General features: G+C 45.0%; 1 protein-coding gene across 7 annotated transcripts in view; it reads right to left on the bottom strand.

Annotated features, from left to right (window-relative positions):
- Positions 1-18081, bottom strand: part of LOC144729604 (disco-interacting protein 2 homolog C-like) — a 135202-nt gene that overhangs the window by 77822 nt on the left and 39299 nt on the right. For 5 of the 7 annotated variants that reach the window (XM_078609978.1, XM_078609996.1, XM_078609989.1 and 2 more), the window contains exon 2: positions 1316-1387. In XM_078609978.1, the coding sequence (XP_078466104.1) occupies positions 1316-1387 (72 nt within the window). Of the gene's footprint in view, positions 1-1315; positions 1388-2067; positions 2155-18081 lie in introns of those variants that run through there. The other 2 variants (XM_078610016.1, XM_078610023.1) reach the window with 1 other exon arrangement.

Below are 18081 nucleotides of genomic sequence, written 5' to 3'. Positions count from 1 at the left end.
GTTTGTTTTCACTCTGTTCTGTATGGGTTTTTTGATTTCCTTCCATTGGCAGATAAAAATAACACACAATGACCCTGGTATTTGGCCAAACATCCGAAAGACAAAATTACATCCAATGTACTCAATAGGAATTACACTTAAAACACCCCCCCACCCGCCGTTCTGCAAAAAATCTGTCAGGATCCTCCTGGCTGGTCATGGGTAAACAAGTAAAAATAATAATTTTAAAAACCGAGAAATAAGATGCCGCAGATGAGATGAGGGAGGAGGGGGGGGTGATCTAGAAATGACGCCTAGAGGGTGAAGTATTTATTTGTACAATGATTTTGCTCCAGAAATGACTTCTGGAACAGCTACCATAGACGGAAGGTGAAGGGAGCCTCTGAGCTTACAGAGAGAGGCGGGGGAGGGGGGCGAAGGGCATAGAGAAGTAGTAACTAGAATGTTTTATCTCATTCCTTTAATCTTATCAGTACACAGGAGATAAATTCCTCAGAGCACAATAATAAATAATGCAATTGCCTGGGTGGGATGTGATGCTTGGGGAGGAGGGGTTGGCTCGCTTTAGGTGACGATTACCCCCCCCCCCCAGAAGAACGAGTCATTTTGTAATGTTAGAAAGTTTTTAAGGTTCTAGGGGATGTAGGCTGCGGCATGAAAACCGTGCAGGAGAAGTGTATAATAAATGAGGATGGGGAATGTCAGTGCCACGTTGCCATGACCAAACACACGAACGCACAACGTGAAATCAATGTCTTAATAGAGCAAAACGCACACACACACAGCGTGCAACAAATGCGTTACTGACACAAAACACACGTGACATCAATGACTTACTAACAGAAGACACACAATGTGAAATCAATACCTTACGAACACAAATCCAACTAATACACAACGTGAAGCCTACACGCCGCCTTACTGAAGCACAACAAACTTATCCGCAACATGAAACCCGCGTCTTACTCGCACGGGGTAGACTCGTGGCGTGGACTCGTTACCTCTCTCTCTGTGCATTGTGGTCTCGCTAACCTCGTTGGAAGTAGGCAAGGAGAGGGAGGGGGGTGAGGGAGTTGACTCGGAAACTGCCGTACAAAACGCGTTGAGGACCACTCACTGGGTTAAGCCACCGATTCATCAATAAACATAAATACCGATGCGAAGTGTAATGACTGTTAAGACGGGAACAAAACACGCGTTTAAATACGTCCAGGAAGTAAGACATGGCAGAGAACTGCTTGGTAGTACTGGACGCGCATTACACTGCAAGTGCGGGGTGTAACGATACGTTCAGACGCGTTTGTTTTGAACCAACCTTGCACTTGTGGGATGTAAGGCGACAGCAGTTTGGCCCTCTTTTTCTCGTAACCCTTCTGCGTGATGTCACCTGCCGAAGAAGAAGGGAAGAAGCGTGTGAGACGCGGCGGCGACGGCTCAAGGCGTCGTCAAAGTTGTTTGCGATCATTGCCTCCGAAGAGACTCGCCCACTTTCGAGGTGAGCAAAACCCACACACCGGCTGAAACGTTACGCGACGAGTTGGAAATACTGTCGATAACCGAGCCCGGTTATAAGTATATCGACTGCCGTGACTTAAATAACCTCAGTGTATGAGATTTCAACTAACGAGTCAGGCGATGATGACCTGATCCGGATTGAAGACTTAGCAGCAGCCATGCAAATCTACAAACCCACCCCGTGTAGTTTAAGCATTTTACACATAGCACGTATAACACACGATAATCACGCGCATCGCACAGAATATTAGTATATAAATAATCAGACGCTACATAGCCCTCACGTGTCTATCTCTCCAAACACAAAAGTATTTTTTACACAACCCATCGGCCCCAAAGCCTTCTGCGAGTGCAAACTCTCAGCAAATGCAGCCCCGAGTGTTGTTCGTATTGAATCAATGCTGCTGAAATAATGCAGTCTCCGTTGGGGCTAATGGGTTGTGTAAACAGACTACTTTTTAGTTTTTAAGGTGCGAACAGACCCGATACGTTAACGCGCCATATTATTTGCCGATCACCAAACAGCATAGGTCACTTCCTTCCTCGACGTACAGCAGCATCATTCGACATCCCTGAGAAGCCCGGCCCGTCGAGACGGTGCTGGGAGACACAAGCAGAGCGACCACCACCCACCACCACCCCCACCACCACTGCGGTGCAGGGAGGCGTGCGGTGCCTCCTGCGCTGCTGCCAGACCCACGCGGATCCCCTCCTCCTTCTCCTCCCCTGGGTGACCCGCCCCCCCCCCCCGTGGCCCAGCCAATCGCATCCAGCAAACCTCAAGCCCGTTTAAAGGGACGAGCATGCACCGAGGTGCCACCCCTCCACGCCACTCAGACATATGCGCTTCAGATACTCCCTTCCCATCCCGGTCTGTCCTGCCCCCTACAGCAGAGTGTACCGGGCCAAGTGACCGACAGACAGCCATTTACCACACAGTGTGTGAGGGACAGGCAGCTGGCTGGGAGGGAACCCCCTGCCGTGAGCCAATTAGCAGTGAAGCGCGCACACACACACCCCAAGTCTCCCATGCTAAACCCACACCCCCCCCCACCATTCTCTAGCTCATTACGCATTTTACATATGTAAACGTAGCTGTGTTGCTGGGGTAGAAAAAACAGGACTCGTTTGGTTGCTAAATATGTTCACGTGAAAAGCCACTTCGTTGAGCTATGTCATTCCTGGCCTGGTCACTTTGTGAAAAGAGCTAAATAGCTCAGTGTGGGCTTTACCTGGTCAAATAACAACAGGATTGCAATGCAGATCAAATTTAGATATGGCTATTTTAAGTGAGGCTTCATTTGCTCGAGTTACTTATTAAAATTAGTGCATACCACGACCGTGCCCCTTTTAAATAATTCTCAACATTCCCAAACACGAATAGTGCTGCACAGCTAAAGCCATTTGTGTTTTAAATATAAACCATCACTCCGAAGAAGCCCACGGCAACGTTACAGCGACATAGCCTCACACCGTGACCACGGCTGACCTGTTCACCTCGTTTTAGGACAACAGAGGTGCACTTGCTTTCAAAGCAGGTCAGAAGCAAACGAACTCGTCGCTCTGCGTTCGTCGGTTGAACCTTAGCTGGGAATCGTGGGTCAGAGAGCGTGTGTGCTGGCTGGCCCGTTCGCTCGGGTTAACTCGCACGCACATAGCGACGGTGTAACTACACCGAGCTAGAGAACCAAAGTGTTAGCGGAGGTTGTGTAATAAACGTCTTGCCTCCCAGTGCATCACACACGACACTAAGGTATACATTGAAGCTTGGGCAAGGCAGAAAAACCACAACAACAGTCCCAGAACACAGCAATACAACAACAACACAGTCCCCCTCAATAACATTGCACATTAAAATCGAGCTATCGATACACGGCTACGGATCAAAGTTACAAGTCACATTGGCAAATGTGGTTCCATCCAATCTTCTGCTTCAGGATACATGCACATACAAAAAAAACATGTTTTTTTTATACTGAGTTTAACACGTTTAATTGTAATTTGTATGCTTTGTTTAATAAATTGAAAAATCAGTTTTGTTTATGCATTGCAATTTTTTTGGTGTGGTTTTCATATAAGCCCTCTTGGGTTTCCAACCTCACCTGCACATCTTGTTGTTATTCTTGGTTATTTCGGTAAAGTCACGTAGAAGAGAAATAGCAAAATAATAAAAAATAAAACAATTAAATTCTCACGAAAAAGACAAAAATCTTATTTCAAATGTTCTTGCTGTGGTTTTCACACCTGATGATGATTGCTTGTGTTGCAATTTGATTGTTTTATTTTTATCATTGTATTATTTCCCTTCTACGTTACTTTACCAAAAGAACCAAGAATATGAATCCCTGCAGTCACGAAAGCTTTAAAACGAAATCTTTTTGTTACTTCGTTTTTTTTATTTGCACCGTTGGTCTTTCACTTGTCTTTTGTGTGCAAATAAAGAGCAATAATAATAATGAGGGCACAAGGTTGTTCCAAAACGTCGGTGCTGCAATGGCCAAGGCCTTGTCACCTATTCCAATTCAGGTAGGCCCCAATGAGAGAAGAACCAGGCACCTCAACAGGGTTGGCCCATGGCTTTTCCCCCCCGAAACATTCAGCGCCTGAACCACCACCAACAAAAAAAACACAAATGCTCTTGCACGTGTTTATCCACCGAGAATATCGAACACTTGATAAACAGCCTCGATTTTAATCCATTATCACACAGCTAATGCAGTTCCAAGCGGCCACAGCTTATCCACAAATTAGGTTTCAATAGGCCTCGGTTCCACTTGTGAAAAAAAGCTAATTGTTGTCATTACCATAACTAACCATTTAACAGATACCAAAGGTGCCCGTTCCCCATTTTTCTATGCTTTGCATTTCATAACCGGTTTGGCTTATGTTAACGGTGTGTACGTGCGTCACAACGTGATGTATCAGGCCCGCACATTGCCTCAATACAAATAAATATTTTTTAAAATAGGTATGAAAGGAGAGTGGTTGAAGAACACACAAGTGTTTTATCTGCATATCGTATCAGGATATCAAAATCAGAATATTTATTGATACTGGAGGAATCCGCTGAGCGAAAAAGCTCTTTTTCACATATGTCTAGTCGGGGCGGGTAAGGATGTTACATCAACAAACAATACAAAAACGTAATAGGTCTGCAAAGTACAAGAAAGGTAAACGAATCACCAAAACACATACAAATACAACTAAACAACCCCCATCCTACCAGACAAAACCCACTGAGGAATTAACTTATTTTTCAAAAGCACACAAGACGGACGGGGTCCGTATTGTTCGATAGGCACAGATAAATCCGCGTCTTTTCATCTGTAAGGGCACGGGCCTAAGCTATGGCACGTGTCGAGAATGAGACACGACTTTGGCAGATGTAGGAATTGAAGTTGGACATTGCCCAGTCTGAAAATAATCGTTCTTAAACCCTAAATTGATGGCAGTGGTAGGGAATGGCATTTCTACATGGTAATTACAGGTCATTTGACAGATAGAGAAGGGGGGAAATTATAGAGATGTAAAATATACAGTACAGTAACTGCGAAAGACAGAGCTGCGATGGTCCGATGCGAGCAGATGTTGGACCGTGAGACTTTAATAAAGATGAAAATCTGTGCAATGGTTGTAAAACCTGCCCTGTCTGACAAGAGGAAGGAAACAATGAACATGTGGGGTACCATCACGGGGGCAATATACACGATGGCCTCCTGACCCTGACAAGAGATGAGTGCAACGGATCTTACATTTTTTTTCCGTGTGTAACTAGGGTGAACCCATATCAAACAAAAGAGGCTCTTGAATATAAAAGCTGGCAGTTCACCAACAATGGTTTAAATAAGCCTCACACTGCTAATGTGACCACTGAACGTCAAAAAATGCTCCAGTTTGCTTCTAATAAACCAAGTCTGCTAAATATATATTTATGCACATAAGTGCGCACTACCATTAGACTTTGCGGCTGGTGATATGTGTAAAATATACTTCCAAGATGTCTGGGCAGCTTGGAAGAGGAGGAAAAAAATACTCCCTCTAGGAGACCGTTCTGCCAACAGTGGAGTGAGCAAGCAATTACAGTGCTGCACCTTTATCTTTACCCTATTTGCAAAGCCTAAAATTTGTAATTCACTGGCTCACGCATTTTACGGATGTGAGCCGGGAAATCGAAAATCAATGTGAAAACACTGTCCGGGTTTTTATGGAACTATACTCGCACGCCCGCTAGAAGGTATGAAGGCCCGTGGTCCAGAATAACAACCGCCAAGTGACAGCTATGGAGGAACAGTGCCCGAGAGGACGTGCCATGTGACGGGAGTCATTAAATCTGTGCAGGTGCGAGGTGGATTGCTACATCACACAGGAACGTGACAGACGGGCACCAGCTTAGGGAGTCACGGCTTAGGGAGTCCGTCATCCAGATGTGGATTGGCCACGGCTAACGATGATGTGCCCCCTACTGATTGCAGCACTGAGGAGTGTCTAATTATAAAAGCCTACGGTTAATTAACGAGCGCCGGGGCCAACCGCTCATGTGGCTTGGGTCCAGGTGGATGGGGTGGAGAGATCAGGGCGAGGGTGGGATATGCAACCTTAAAGATGACGTGCCATAGACAAAAGGAATGGGATTGCACTTGAACCACAGGGTGTCCCTTTTAAAAAAATTAATGCACTTAACCTTTTCCTATTCCGAAGACGTACACAAGTCATCAGTTTTTATTCTGAATCCATTCCAATAACGTATGCGTACACGCACCTCCAATTAGCACGGTTGACTGTGTGCGGTGTGAAAATTATCACATACACATTTAACGTATGTGTTCGTAATCGGAATGGAATCGGAATAAAAAAAAATACTTTATCGTTACGTCTTCAGGTCGAAAGACGTACCGAGGCTCCCACAAGGCCATGTGGGAGGGCATGTGGCACAGTTTGGCACCAGCTATCGTAGAGTGTGGTCGTGTCGTGATAGTTCTCTGTGGTGAGTGCAATGTCTATAAAATCAACGGCGTTAGGCCTCTCTAGATAAATTAACGCTGGGCCGCTGGCGCGTTCCGAAATTCAGCGGTGAATGGGACCCATCCTGCAGCTTGCAGATGTTTCGGAACAGCAAAGGGTTAAATGCGTAAGTGATACCTTTAATATGGCTGCATAGGACGACGCTGTGAAAATCTCAATGTTTTGCCGAAAAACGTATTTTTCTACTGAACTAAGAAACTGTGAATTGTAGTTGCCATTTCTCTTTAAGCACTTATGAACCAAAGCAAGCACACCCTTTTTTCCTTTCATACGTACTCGATTTACTTTTCTTTGTCATTAATGACATTCCATAACACCTATATGCACAATGGAAACGACACAATTATTTACGTCGCATGCAACATTCCACACCGACAATTCTGTACTGTATCTATTGGGGGCGTTGGTTGGTTGGTTGGTTCTGTGAACTTCGATCTGTAGAGCTGTCACTTAATTCGTGAGAAGGCGATGGACGTGCCATTGTTGTTGGGTCGAGTTTTCCGAGCTCATCCTTTGGACTGTAAATCCACAATGGACTGATGGTTCAATGCCGGACTCTTTGACGGTATTGCCTATGTATGCTTCTCTAAGCAGATATGTGTCTATAAATCCAGGTGTGATGTAGTTTATAATTTACTTGTGTTTTTTTATATTATAGCCTCTTCTTTCATAAGTTCATAACTTATCACACTGTGGTTGCTTCAAATGTTGCATGGTTTTAAACCGTATTAATTAAGCATTATTATTTTTATTTCACAAGGTAAGGCACACGGAGAGATGTAGGTCTTTTTCAGAAGTGATCTGGCCACAAATCATATCTCAATGAAGTGTTGATAAATATCGTGTGGAAAATTTTAACCAGGCAAATACTCGAAACGCCTATTTCTAAATGCGGAGGAAAAAACCGGAGGACACCGAGAAAACTCCACGTGACCACGGAGAGAACGTGCAAACTCCAAATATACAGCAGGCGTCAGGATCGGGATCGAACCCACGACCTCCTGCAAACCAGGCGAGGTAGATAACAGCTCACCACCGTGGCACCCTTTACTTCACAGCAGATTGGCCCCATTCACACGTTGCCAACTAGTCCGTGTCATCGGGTTTTGGGAAGTAACGTGCCAAAGTCACTCCACTGTTACCCAAAGGACAATTCCTCAAGGTGATATGCTTCGCCGTTTCATCAATAAGCGGAGACTGGCCCCTTGTGTCTCTATACACTGCCGAAATATCATAGACGCAACGCTATACAAATCAAAACTGGAATAAATGTTCAGTTCCTTTTGGATCTGCATCTTGTACACACGTGACTCAACTGTATATGTGACGGCATTGTTTATACAACGTTGGACTTTACCTCCACCCTCGGCGGCGTGCCCTGTAAATTCCCCCACCTCAGTCGGTAAATTCCCCCACCTCAGCCGTATAACGCCTTGAGACGCCCCTCCCCCGCCCTGTACGTACCCCGCGTGCAGGTGAACTTCATTCACCTGCCCGCAAGTCGGGGCTTGCCCATCCTGTGTTACGGGATAGGGCAAATGACCAGGTCGCTCGGCGGAAACAACCAATAAACTCCGAGTGTTGTGCCCGGGCAAGCCCTTCTCTTGCTCACAGCAGACCTTCACCACTCGACAGCACCCCCCCCCCCACGTGGAGCAAGCCCTTGCCACGACCACGTGGCCCACGCGTCCCACTCGAAAACTCGTGCGGGCGGCCCTGCCTGTGCGCTGCTCACCCCCCCTGTCCCCCCATGCAGGAGGAGCATGGTTCACTAAAAAGTTTAGTAGTTTAGCAACACAAATTCCGCATGCGCTGCACATGGCTCTATGATATAACAAGAATGGAATGGAGAAGGGGGGAGGGGGTTGAAAAGTAAAATAAACGACGGGTTTATGTACTTCACAAATATGATACGATACAAAATAATAATCAAAATCGCATTTCTGTACGTAAGGTGTTGTTTGGATGTTACCACTGACGGGCACATTTTTTTTTAAGTTGTCCTTCCTTGCACATTGTAAATTCACATCTCACTAACAAGTCCATGCCAACATCCACACGAAAACATCGCAGATGTCCTGAGCCAGCCCAGAACCACGTGGCTTTCACGCTGCAGCGTGTGAACCACACAGAGGCCATCACTATCACTCACGTCCCAGCGCAATAAAATATAAAACTCAACACGTGATCCAATAACATTCTGTATGTGTGTGTGTGGCCTTCAAAGGATAAAATGTATAATAGGCAACGTGTCGGGCAATGGCCCTTCATAGCAAAAAACAGAGAGGCCAAAGAGACAAGAGTGGATACATCTTGGAGACTGCCGTAGACCATGACACAAGGTCCAGCCAGTCCACCAGTCTCAGCAAAGTGACTCCCCCTCCCCAAACACACCTTCCTCTTTGACAATGGAGAGATGGGAGGGGGAAAATGATAGTGAAAATAGATGGCATCTCAGGCCAACCTGGTTTTTTAGGTGCCTCGAAAATCCTTCCGACCATTTAACATTTCACAAGCTGGGGGTGCGGCGGCAGCGGGGGGGGGGGGTGAAAGGCAACGTGACTCAACGATTCAGAGGGTGGCGGCAGGACTAGAGGAGACATAGAACATGTTCCATTGAATGAGTTTAAGTTAAAAATAGCAGAGCTCCCAGCCAAGCTTGGCCGTGTGGCCCAAAGGGGTGCAGACGAGACGGCCCCGTGCGACATGCAAACCGTCGGGTTCCATTTCCAAGCTCGGATAACACGTCCTCGTTGTCGTAAAAAACACAAAGCTTGTAATACAATAATTCTCATTATACCTCGTGATTGCCCAGGGATCGGAAATCAAACTAATAAGAGCAGCCATTTTTTTCTTCGAATTCGGTAACACAAAAAACACCTCAATATTTCAAGAGCTGCAAATTGCGTGTGAATAACGTGTCACAAAGCAGTCCTTAAAGAGCCGCATGCGGCTCCAGAGCCGCAGGTTTCTGACCCCTGCCCCCATTACCAATGAAAAGTTGCTGTTAACTATTTTAAAACCCACTATAATTTAACTCAACCAATTTCCTTCACATGGTACGTGAGGAGTCCCCATGGGGGGATGGGGGGGGGTGAGGCCCGGGAGAAATCCCACCGTGTGGGCCCCCCCTCCCCCGATGCTTTCAAACTAAACCAGAAGTATTATATCTGACACCGTGACGGCGAAGTGCTGAGCCCCCCCCCCCAAAGCGCGGGACCCGGGGCGGTTGCTCCGATTCGCCGTGTACCCTCGGGACTGCTCTGCCTACAGTCTCTCTCAACTGAGCAAGGCTGTAGTAGACCCAACACAAATAATCCAAAAAGCCTACAACTATTATGCCATAGATATGAATGTGTTCTGGATTGTTTGACAAGAAGAAACGCGCTCAACTTGTGCTCGTGTGCATCGTGAAGGCACTTTAAGCATGTCGCTGTCTTCACTACCTTAAATATCTTAATAGTTCAACACAGAGATATCACTAAAGCCATATGATATTGCCTGGCTGTTCATTAAGTCCGTGTATTTCATTAACACAACTTCACTTATGTGGGATAGTTCTACAACATAAGGGCCAATCGTTTTTGTGAGTTGCGTATTTCTTAAAACAGTCTATACCGAGTATCTGTATAATAGTAAAGGCTTTCAACAGTAAAAGGCATGTAAATAATACTACTTGTGTTATACCACTAGAATTTAAGTACTTAGGTTCCTAGCCCCGTGTCCAGAAACCAATCATTGTCCATCGGGATTATTAGGGATATGGCTAAGAACAGTGTTCACCACTGATAACGACTTAATGTGTGAATGTACGGTCAGTGACAACATTTACATCAGGTTTATCATCTCTGCACGGTCAAAAAATAGATCACCAACAGTGGGTGTCCTCCAGAGAGACTCCCTCTTCACTATGGGAATGTGAAATTTCCAGCAATGGATCACGGTTAACAAAATATGAAGGACGCACGACTCTGGAAAGTGCACTTTGGTAATGTCTTCTTAAGAGAAAGAACTAAGGTAGAATGTTTCGGGGGTGAAAATATTTTCTTGTTATCTTTCACGCTATGAAAGGCATTGACCATAATTGCACAGACCAAGAAAGTAGCCTCAAGCAGGGAAAGTGTATTCATAAGACTGAAATGTGAATAATTGGAAGCAACTGCAGGGGCCACACTGCTGCCCAAGAGACCCATACCACACATTCCACAACTTACTACACTGCAGCCTCACATTGGTGGACTATTTAAAAACACCTTTCCATACACAAAACACCACCTGTACATTCTTGGGTAATTGGAAGTGCCAACGTTAATACTAATGCATTATTGAAATGCTATACGAGGCCTGTTCTCAAATGGTATGATCCAAAGTATGCATTACAACAAAGTGCACCGATATCAGAGCCTGGTCCCACCGGTCAAGGGCATATGCATTAATTGGGCTAAGTGTAATCCTCAACACATACCGAGAACTGCCAACGGAAATCTAATTTAACAGTAAAATAACACCCTCGCATCACTCAAGTCTTGGCTATAAACGGCAGAGTGGATCTCCCACGAGGTCCCTTGGCAGCCTAATGTACACAACCTCAGAATTCCACCACGAGGCATGACCGATGGTCTGGGCATGTATGACACTTTACGCTTGTTCAAAATTTCTGAACCAAAACATTAATCGGCATTTTTCACTGGGCTGATTTATTGCGCGGTTACTCCGTTCCCTTTTGCCTGCTGTGGATCACCGCACATTGTCAGTTGTGCGTCAACTTACTACAGTGGTTGGCACACAAGGGAGCGAGATCGTGGATAAAATTAATCATCGCCCAGGGAGTAGAAACATATGGTGACTGGTAACGTATCGTACGCACGACTTGCATTGAACAAGGACACGGTTAGTACAGAACCAACTCATTAGGTCTCATGGACAGCTACCAGACAAGCATATACAGTGCAAACATCCAACACGGATGAACTTAAGTTTTGGGATGATTTCAGAAGCGTCTTTCTAAAGATGTTTTATTCAAACCCATGCATGTCTAAATAAACCGTATAATCCAGAGAAAACCTACACGGACAAAGATGGATCACTGAAACGTGGCACAAATAGATCAACGCAACCTACCTGGTCTTGCTTCTACTTGCAGGTAGCCCAGCATGAAGCGACACATGCCACCGTTTAAACATTAAAATCATATCATTAGACCTCCTTTGCCAGTACCAAAATATAATAATAGGGTTTTTCCCCTTCTTTTTTTATGGCAACAAAACTGAAAACTTTTACAAGGAATCATGTCTGCATTAACCATGATACTTGTGGTCAAAATGAAAACACACTCTGATAATATATTGTCATTGTCCTTGAAACTGATTGTTACACACCAGAGACGGCTTTCTTTTGAGCCTCGTCTCAATTGGTGCTACACCAGAGGACACCAAAAGGCGTACAGCTCAGAGACAATGCACTATCAAAGTAATGAGGGCTCGGGGTAAGCATCTACCTATTATTATTATTAGAAAGATAAAAAAAAACTGCACTGCCCACATGTTCCTGAATGCAAATCTAAGGCATATCTTGGCAATCAAATGTGGCAATGACAAACCACATGTTCGAGATAAAGCTTGCATTGCGATGTACAATGCTCACGTTCCCTGAGTAGCCAGTGCCAGGGTGCTAGAGCACACATTCTTAGAATTGCATTTGCTTTGCTTGGCAGCTTGCATTTGGAGCGGGCACCTGGGTTTAATCAGGTCTAAGGGCATAACAACACCTGTTCTTCAAGGGTCTATTGGGAATGTAAATCTATGCCCTTGCAGTACAGCTGAGAGGAGCTGGCCGAAAGCCTCTATCGTCAAATAAACAAATATATAATTGGGTGGGGGTTTAATTTAAGTACTTATACCGGCCGGCAAAGAGCAAGTGTGTTGGTGAACCTCTTAACAACCTTAAAGTTACATTAACACACATCCTCAACCGCTTTCAGTTGAATATTTTATTTTATTAATTTAAGATCTTATCACGACAATTCAAAATAAAGCGTCTTCATCGCAATTATGTTTAATTCATTTTCCTGACACGCATCTCGAATTGTTGCAACAAAAGCTAGTGATATCTCATTTATCGTCATAAATTTTAGTACGCCAGACAAATAAAAGTCACCGCGTGGTTTCCTTAAGCTTCTTGATCGTCATAAGCCGAGCCGAGTATGGGAGCATACAAGCACGTATCAGCTTCCACTCCCCAGTGCCACCTGCTAGGGCCCCTTCTGGGACAGCCCGTGAAGTCAGCTCCCTTGTATGCATGTCATTTGAACTTCTTTCGCACCATACGTAGCCAACCCTTCTACCTTCTTATGGGTCTCCTCCTGGCAAAGCCACCAAGCGAGCCCCCTTCCTCGACAGCAACAATCGATTTCATTGCATCTGAGCTGTCGGTGACTGGGCCTGTGGCCCCCTTCTTACACGAGGCTCAGAGAAGCCAATGAGCAGCATCAACAGCAAGGGCGGGGGAGCAAGAAGCCACGTGGCCAAAGTGCCGTGGCCGGCGTTCCACTATCACACAGGTAGCAAGCCTCATCTTAGTCTCCTGTGGTAGCCTATGCGTAAACACAGGCATCGCATCGGTTCCCCAACATTCTGTGAGAAGACCTGGTAACACAGGAGCTCCATCGTGCCGACAGTAATACCCCGAGTCTCCCTGTCCTAAAATCCATAATGCAGGAAAGAAGCACAAGAACTTAACGTTACAATTAGCATAGTGATCCTACCAAAGACATGCCCTTTTAAGTTACAAATTCAGTTATTGGCTTAAACAGGCTCTATTCTAACAAAATAATACGGCTTAGACATAGATGACCTAGATTGCTTCTAGTTCACAATGTTAGAGAGCATAGTTCTCGTAACACTTAAAATACAGCATTTGAATGGGCTCAACTTCGAAAAAAACGACTTTACTTTGCTGTGCTGATAAATAAGGCAAGAATAGAAAGGATAAAGATTGGGAGGGGTCTAAATCACGTGGGAGTTATGTTATCATCGACTGCAGCTTCGCAATGACATCATTTAAACAAAAGCCACAAGTTCAATCTGGCCAAGAGAAACAAGACATCCTGGAGACTTGTATTCAGTGGCTTTCTGTCTTTGATCCATTGCTTTAAACTACACTGCCAAACTTGGTCGCAATGCATTAAACCGTAACTTCTAAACTCTTTTCGCGGACCAATCTTAATACACTATCTTTTTTCTTTGCTTAAAAAAAATCAATAGTGTATACACACAGGCAGTTCCCACATTCCCACTAGCGTGTGTGGATATCAGTCTGGGCTGCTCTATCTAAACAAGCATCAGCCCACAAAACAGACCCCACAATGCCCTCGTCCCTTATCGCTCCTTTATAGCAAAGTAGTTCTTCGTGCTCATCATCTGCTGTGGCTGAGCCAACAAAGAAGTGCTAGGGACAATCGCATCGTAGTGGCAGTATCAGTCCAGCTGGGAGTAGCTATTGGTTGCCATGGACACATTTTCTCAAAGTCTATTCAGTTGGTGGTCTAAACTGCAAAATGGTCATTCAGTTATTTTGAGCTGGTGGTCTGGACAAGGCTGAGAGATTTTGAACATGCAATGCTGCACATCTTTGTGTGTTGTTAAATCTAAATCTATTGGGTCTTATTTTCCTAGATTCCTGCAGGGTTTATACATGTAGAGCATTTTAATTTATATAACACTTGAAATTAAACCTGTTGTTTTATATAATGCCAACAAACAAACATTATCAATTAATTGTAGACACACTTTGTGTTCAAACCAAGGCCGATTCAAATGTTAAAGCACTACAAGTTGTGGTTCTGTTAGATTTAAAAAAGTAAATGGCAAATAAATAACTGTATGTCGTACACTGCATAAACATCCATAAACAAAACAAGTAGATTAATGCCTAGATCACTGACAGATATTACTGGAAGCAGCTCATATCACTGGCTGGAAACGCTGCGCGCTGATAAAGCAAAACAACTCCACTGATGTACCGCGAGGCATCAAAAGGCTTATTTCTTGCGTCACACACACATTAACGGGTCCAGTGTTCAACACTGCATCACATTAAATAATAAGCACCGTCACCTAGTGGATGGACGTACAAATTGCAGTCAAACATAGGCACAGACACGACACCAATGTAAAAGGTGTGGACGCTAACACTCAGGACCCTTCCCACAACACATTGCTCTACTCAGCTGCATTTAGAACCCTGGCGTAGTCCAAGACGTACCGTTTGTCAATACAGAAGTGCAGAGTTTCCTGCACAATGAACACAAGAGTGGCTCTCAGGCAATCATACGCAGCTATCTGAAACAATTTGTGAGATATTATTGGAACATAAATAGTGATTTTGTGCGTTTACCATGGCTGCCACATTAAATACAATATAAGACCTTCCAGGTTCGACGTAATGATCATCTATTTGTTCCTAGGTGTTAAACTGATTCATAAAGATAATCATAACAGAGTTACCCTGCTCAAACGTGTTCATCTCTATTCATAGCCAGTGGTGGAATTTCCTCATTCACATGGCAGGGCCTGTTGCTCCAGAGGACTACAACTGTTGATCTCCCACATACTGACAGTCATCTTATCAAACCCAGAGTGAGAAGGGCTGAAGTCAACTTCCAACTGATATTTGAACTGGAAACTTCCAATTGTGATCTACATGATATGGCTTGGCTCAGGTTTAGCCCTGGCTAAAATAAGCCAGCTCAAAACCATGATTAACTTGAGCTGGCTCTTAGAATGGTGCCAGCCATGCTTAGGATTCCCATGAGCTAAGCCCAAGCCAGGCCATGGCTGAGCTATTCGCTCATTCATCTCAGGAGTATCACGGTGGCGAGATGTTAAATACCTTGCCTGGTATAAAAGAGGTTGTGGGTTTGATCACGTCCCTGATGTCTGTGGTATATTTGGAATTTGCATGTTCTCCTTGTGGTCGCGTGGATTTTTTTCTCAGGGTCCTCTGGTTTTTCCCTTCACATTTAAAATCAACATGCATTTAGAGTATTGGGCTAAAATACATTTCCAAATGATAAGCCACTTCGTTGAGAAACCATTCATGGCCAGATCGCTTCTGAAGAATAGCTATATAGCTCAGTCGGCCTTACCTGGTAAAATATGAATAAAAAGTAAACACAAGAAAAAAAATAGGTTAAAATAGAAACCAAATTAACGACTCAGGCCTGAGCTGAGGCTGAGTGTTAAAGGGCTGAGCCAAAGCTGAGCTGTGATTGAGAATGCGGCTTGAAGTCCACGTTCCTCCCAGACTCGCTGGGGCAATCCACCGCACAGGCTTCACACCTACCACTTACAGCAGGCCGACTCCTAAGCACGAGCGGCAACAGTTGCAGAAACGCAACTCAAATGCACTGCTGACAATGGCAGCGGGGTCGGGTAATGGTAAGAGTCGTGCCTCACAGCAAGAAGGGCCTGAGCTTGATCCCTGACTTTGGCACTTTTCTGCGGCATCTGGGTATTCTTCCCCTATTCTGCATGGATTTCCTCTGGGTGCTCAGATTTCCTACCATAGCTTCAAAGACCCCAATATCCCAATGTCGAAAAATTACCTGATAATTACTTAAATGTGATCACACACACACATGGCAGCAGCATTGACCCCCTATGCAATAACTTTAAAAGACCCTCACCGGAAAAAAAGAGATTCGAGACTCAGTGAGGCTTTTCTGTGAAAAAAGCATCAAAATCATAAATAAGTAAATAACACTAAATATCGTGGCAGCATTGAGCGACAGTCCATCGCCTCAAGTGTCAGCAATGTTGGGAAGCCAGGGGCTGGACCATGAGCCACAGGAAAGACGGCAAGCCTAGGGGTACAAGCGGCTACAGGAAGAGGAAGTCTTGGCCACAGCACCGGGAAAGGCTCGAGTCCAGACCATGAGCAGCACGCGTGCTAGGAAGCCAGCAGAAGAAAGGCAATGAATGGCGACTCAGATAAATGAGATCAACAGCACTAGGATGCACAAGGCCTCAAAGCACTACAGTAGGACATACAAATCAATTATCTTTGACCAAATGAGTGGGAGTCTACTGAAGTGTATTTTTTTTTATTCAAATGCTTAAACTAAAAACTACTAAACTATATGTATTTCATAAACTAAAACTAAACTATTTTTATATTACTAGGCAAGGTCCAAGTGAGTTACATAGCTCTTTTTCAGAAGCGATCTGGCTACAAATGATCGTTCAACGAAGTGGCTTATCACTTGGAAATATATTTCAGCCAAATACTCGAAACGCATGTTTCTAAATGTGGAGGGAAAAAACCGGAGGATCTGGAAAAAAATCCAGGTGATTGCAGGAAGATGTCACAAACTCCAAAAATGCAGGTGTCAGGGTCGGGATCGAATCCACGACCTCCTGCATACCAGGCGAGGTAGTTAACATCTCGTCAGCCAGGCACCCCATAAAATTCCTTTAGTTACATAGAGACAGTAATGATTACTGTCGATACAGTTGCAGGGAGTTTAGGAAAAGAGTCATGTAACTAATAACATCGGCATACAAAGGCCTATCCTTGCCATCGACTTAAACATTTTAAAATGAATAACAAATGTTGAGTCATCATGTTCGGGACTGAACAACAAAAAAAGTTAATACAAATCTCAGCCTTTAGGTCCAGACAAGAAAAATCTCATTCAATCGATTCTCAACCCACACATTTCCTAATCCTTGGATAGCATTACATGCTCACTCTGAAAATCAATGTTACAGCTACAAGGCACATACAATAAAAAAGAGATTATTGCACACTTTCCATTCATATTCTTTAAATCGCAATGGGCACTTTTCAAGAGCTTAGAGGCAACAAAGGAAACCAGCAGTCCTATCCGCTATGCACCAACCCTCTTCCTTTTTACCCATAATTTGTAGACGACACCAACTTCCTGCTCAACATGCACGCACCGCTTGCCCTACGCATTGCACACACCTGGAGCCTCTTGCATTCCAATTGAAAGCAGTGCGCATGCGTCCGTGCGTGCACATCTCAGTGCCTGTGAGTGTGTGTGTGCACCAAGGGGAGCGGAAGCAATGAGGTTCGCGCTCTGCGCTACAAAAACCCGGCTACCCAGGTTCGATTCCCGCTCACGGACAACACCAGTGACCTCGTATCTCCGATTAACCCGGCTGGCTACGTACGGTGTGAAGAAAGTTCAACATACATATGTACAGTGACGATTATCTGAACCGGTCCTGGGCCTCCCCGAGGTCGACTCAGCCTCAAATGATTACCCGGTGCAGCGTGTAAACATCACCACTGAGGAGACAAAAGCGGCCGGGCGTAGTGCTGGCCAACCACCCCCCTCCGTGCCTCGTGTGCCGTGCCGGCCTTCATCGGTGCTGCTCGCTAACAGCACTTGCCCCAACAGTCTGTTAAGACTATACACGGGGGGGGGTGGGGGGGGCTTTGTTTGCACCACGGGCAGCATGACACCGAGACGACTACACGTTGCAAACCCTCCCTTCTTTGGGACACGTGCGCCGCACC

The sequence above is a fragment of the Lampetra planeri genome, chromosome 2, assembly GCF_965212315.1.
Source record: "Lampetra planeri chromosome 2, kcLamPlan1.2.h2, whole genome shotgun sequence".
Classification (NCBI taxonomy): domain Eukaryota; kingdom Metazoa; phylum Chordata; class Hyperoartia; order Petromyzontiformes; family Petromyzontidae; genus Lampetra; species Lampetra planeri.
Note: the sequence above shows the minus strand (reverse complement) of the source record. Positions and strands in the feature narration are given on the sequence as shown.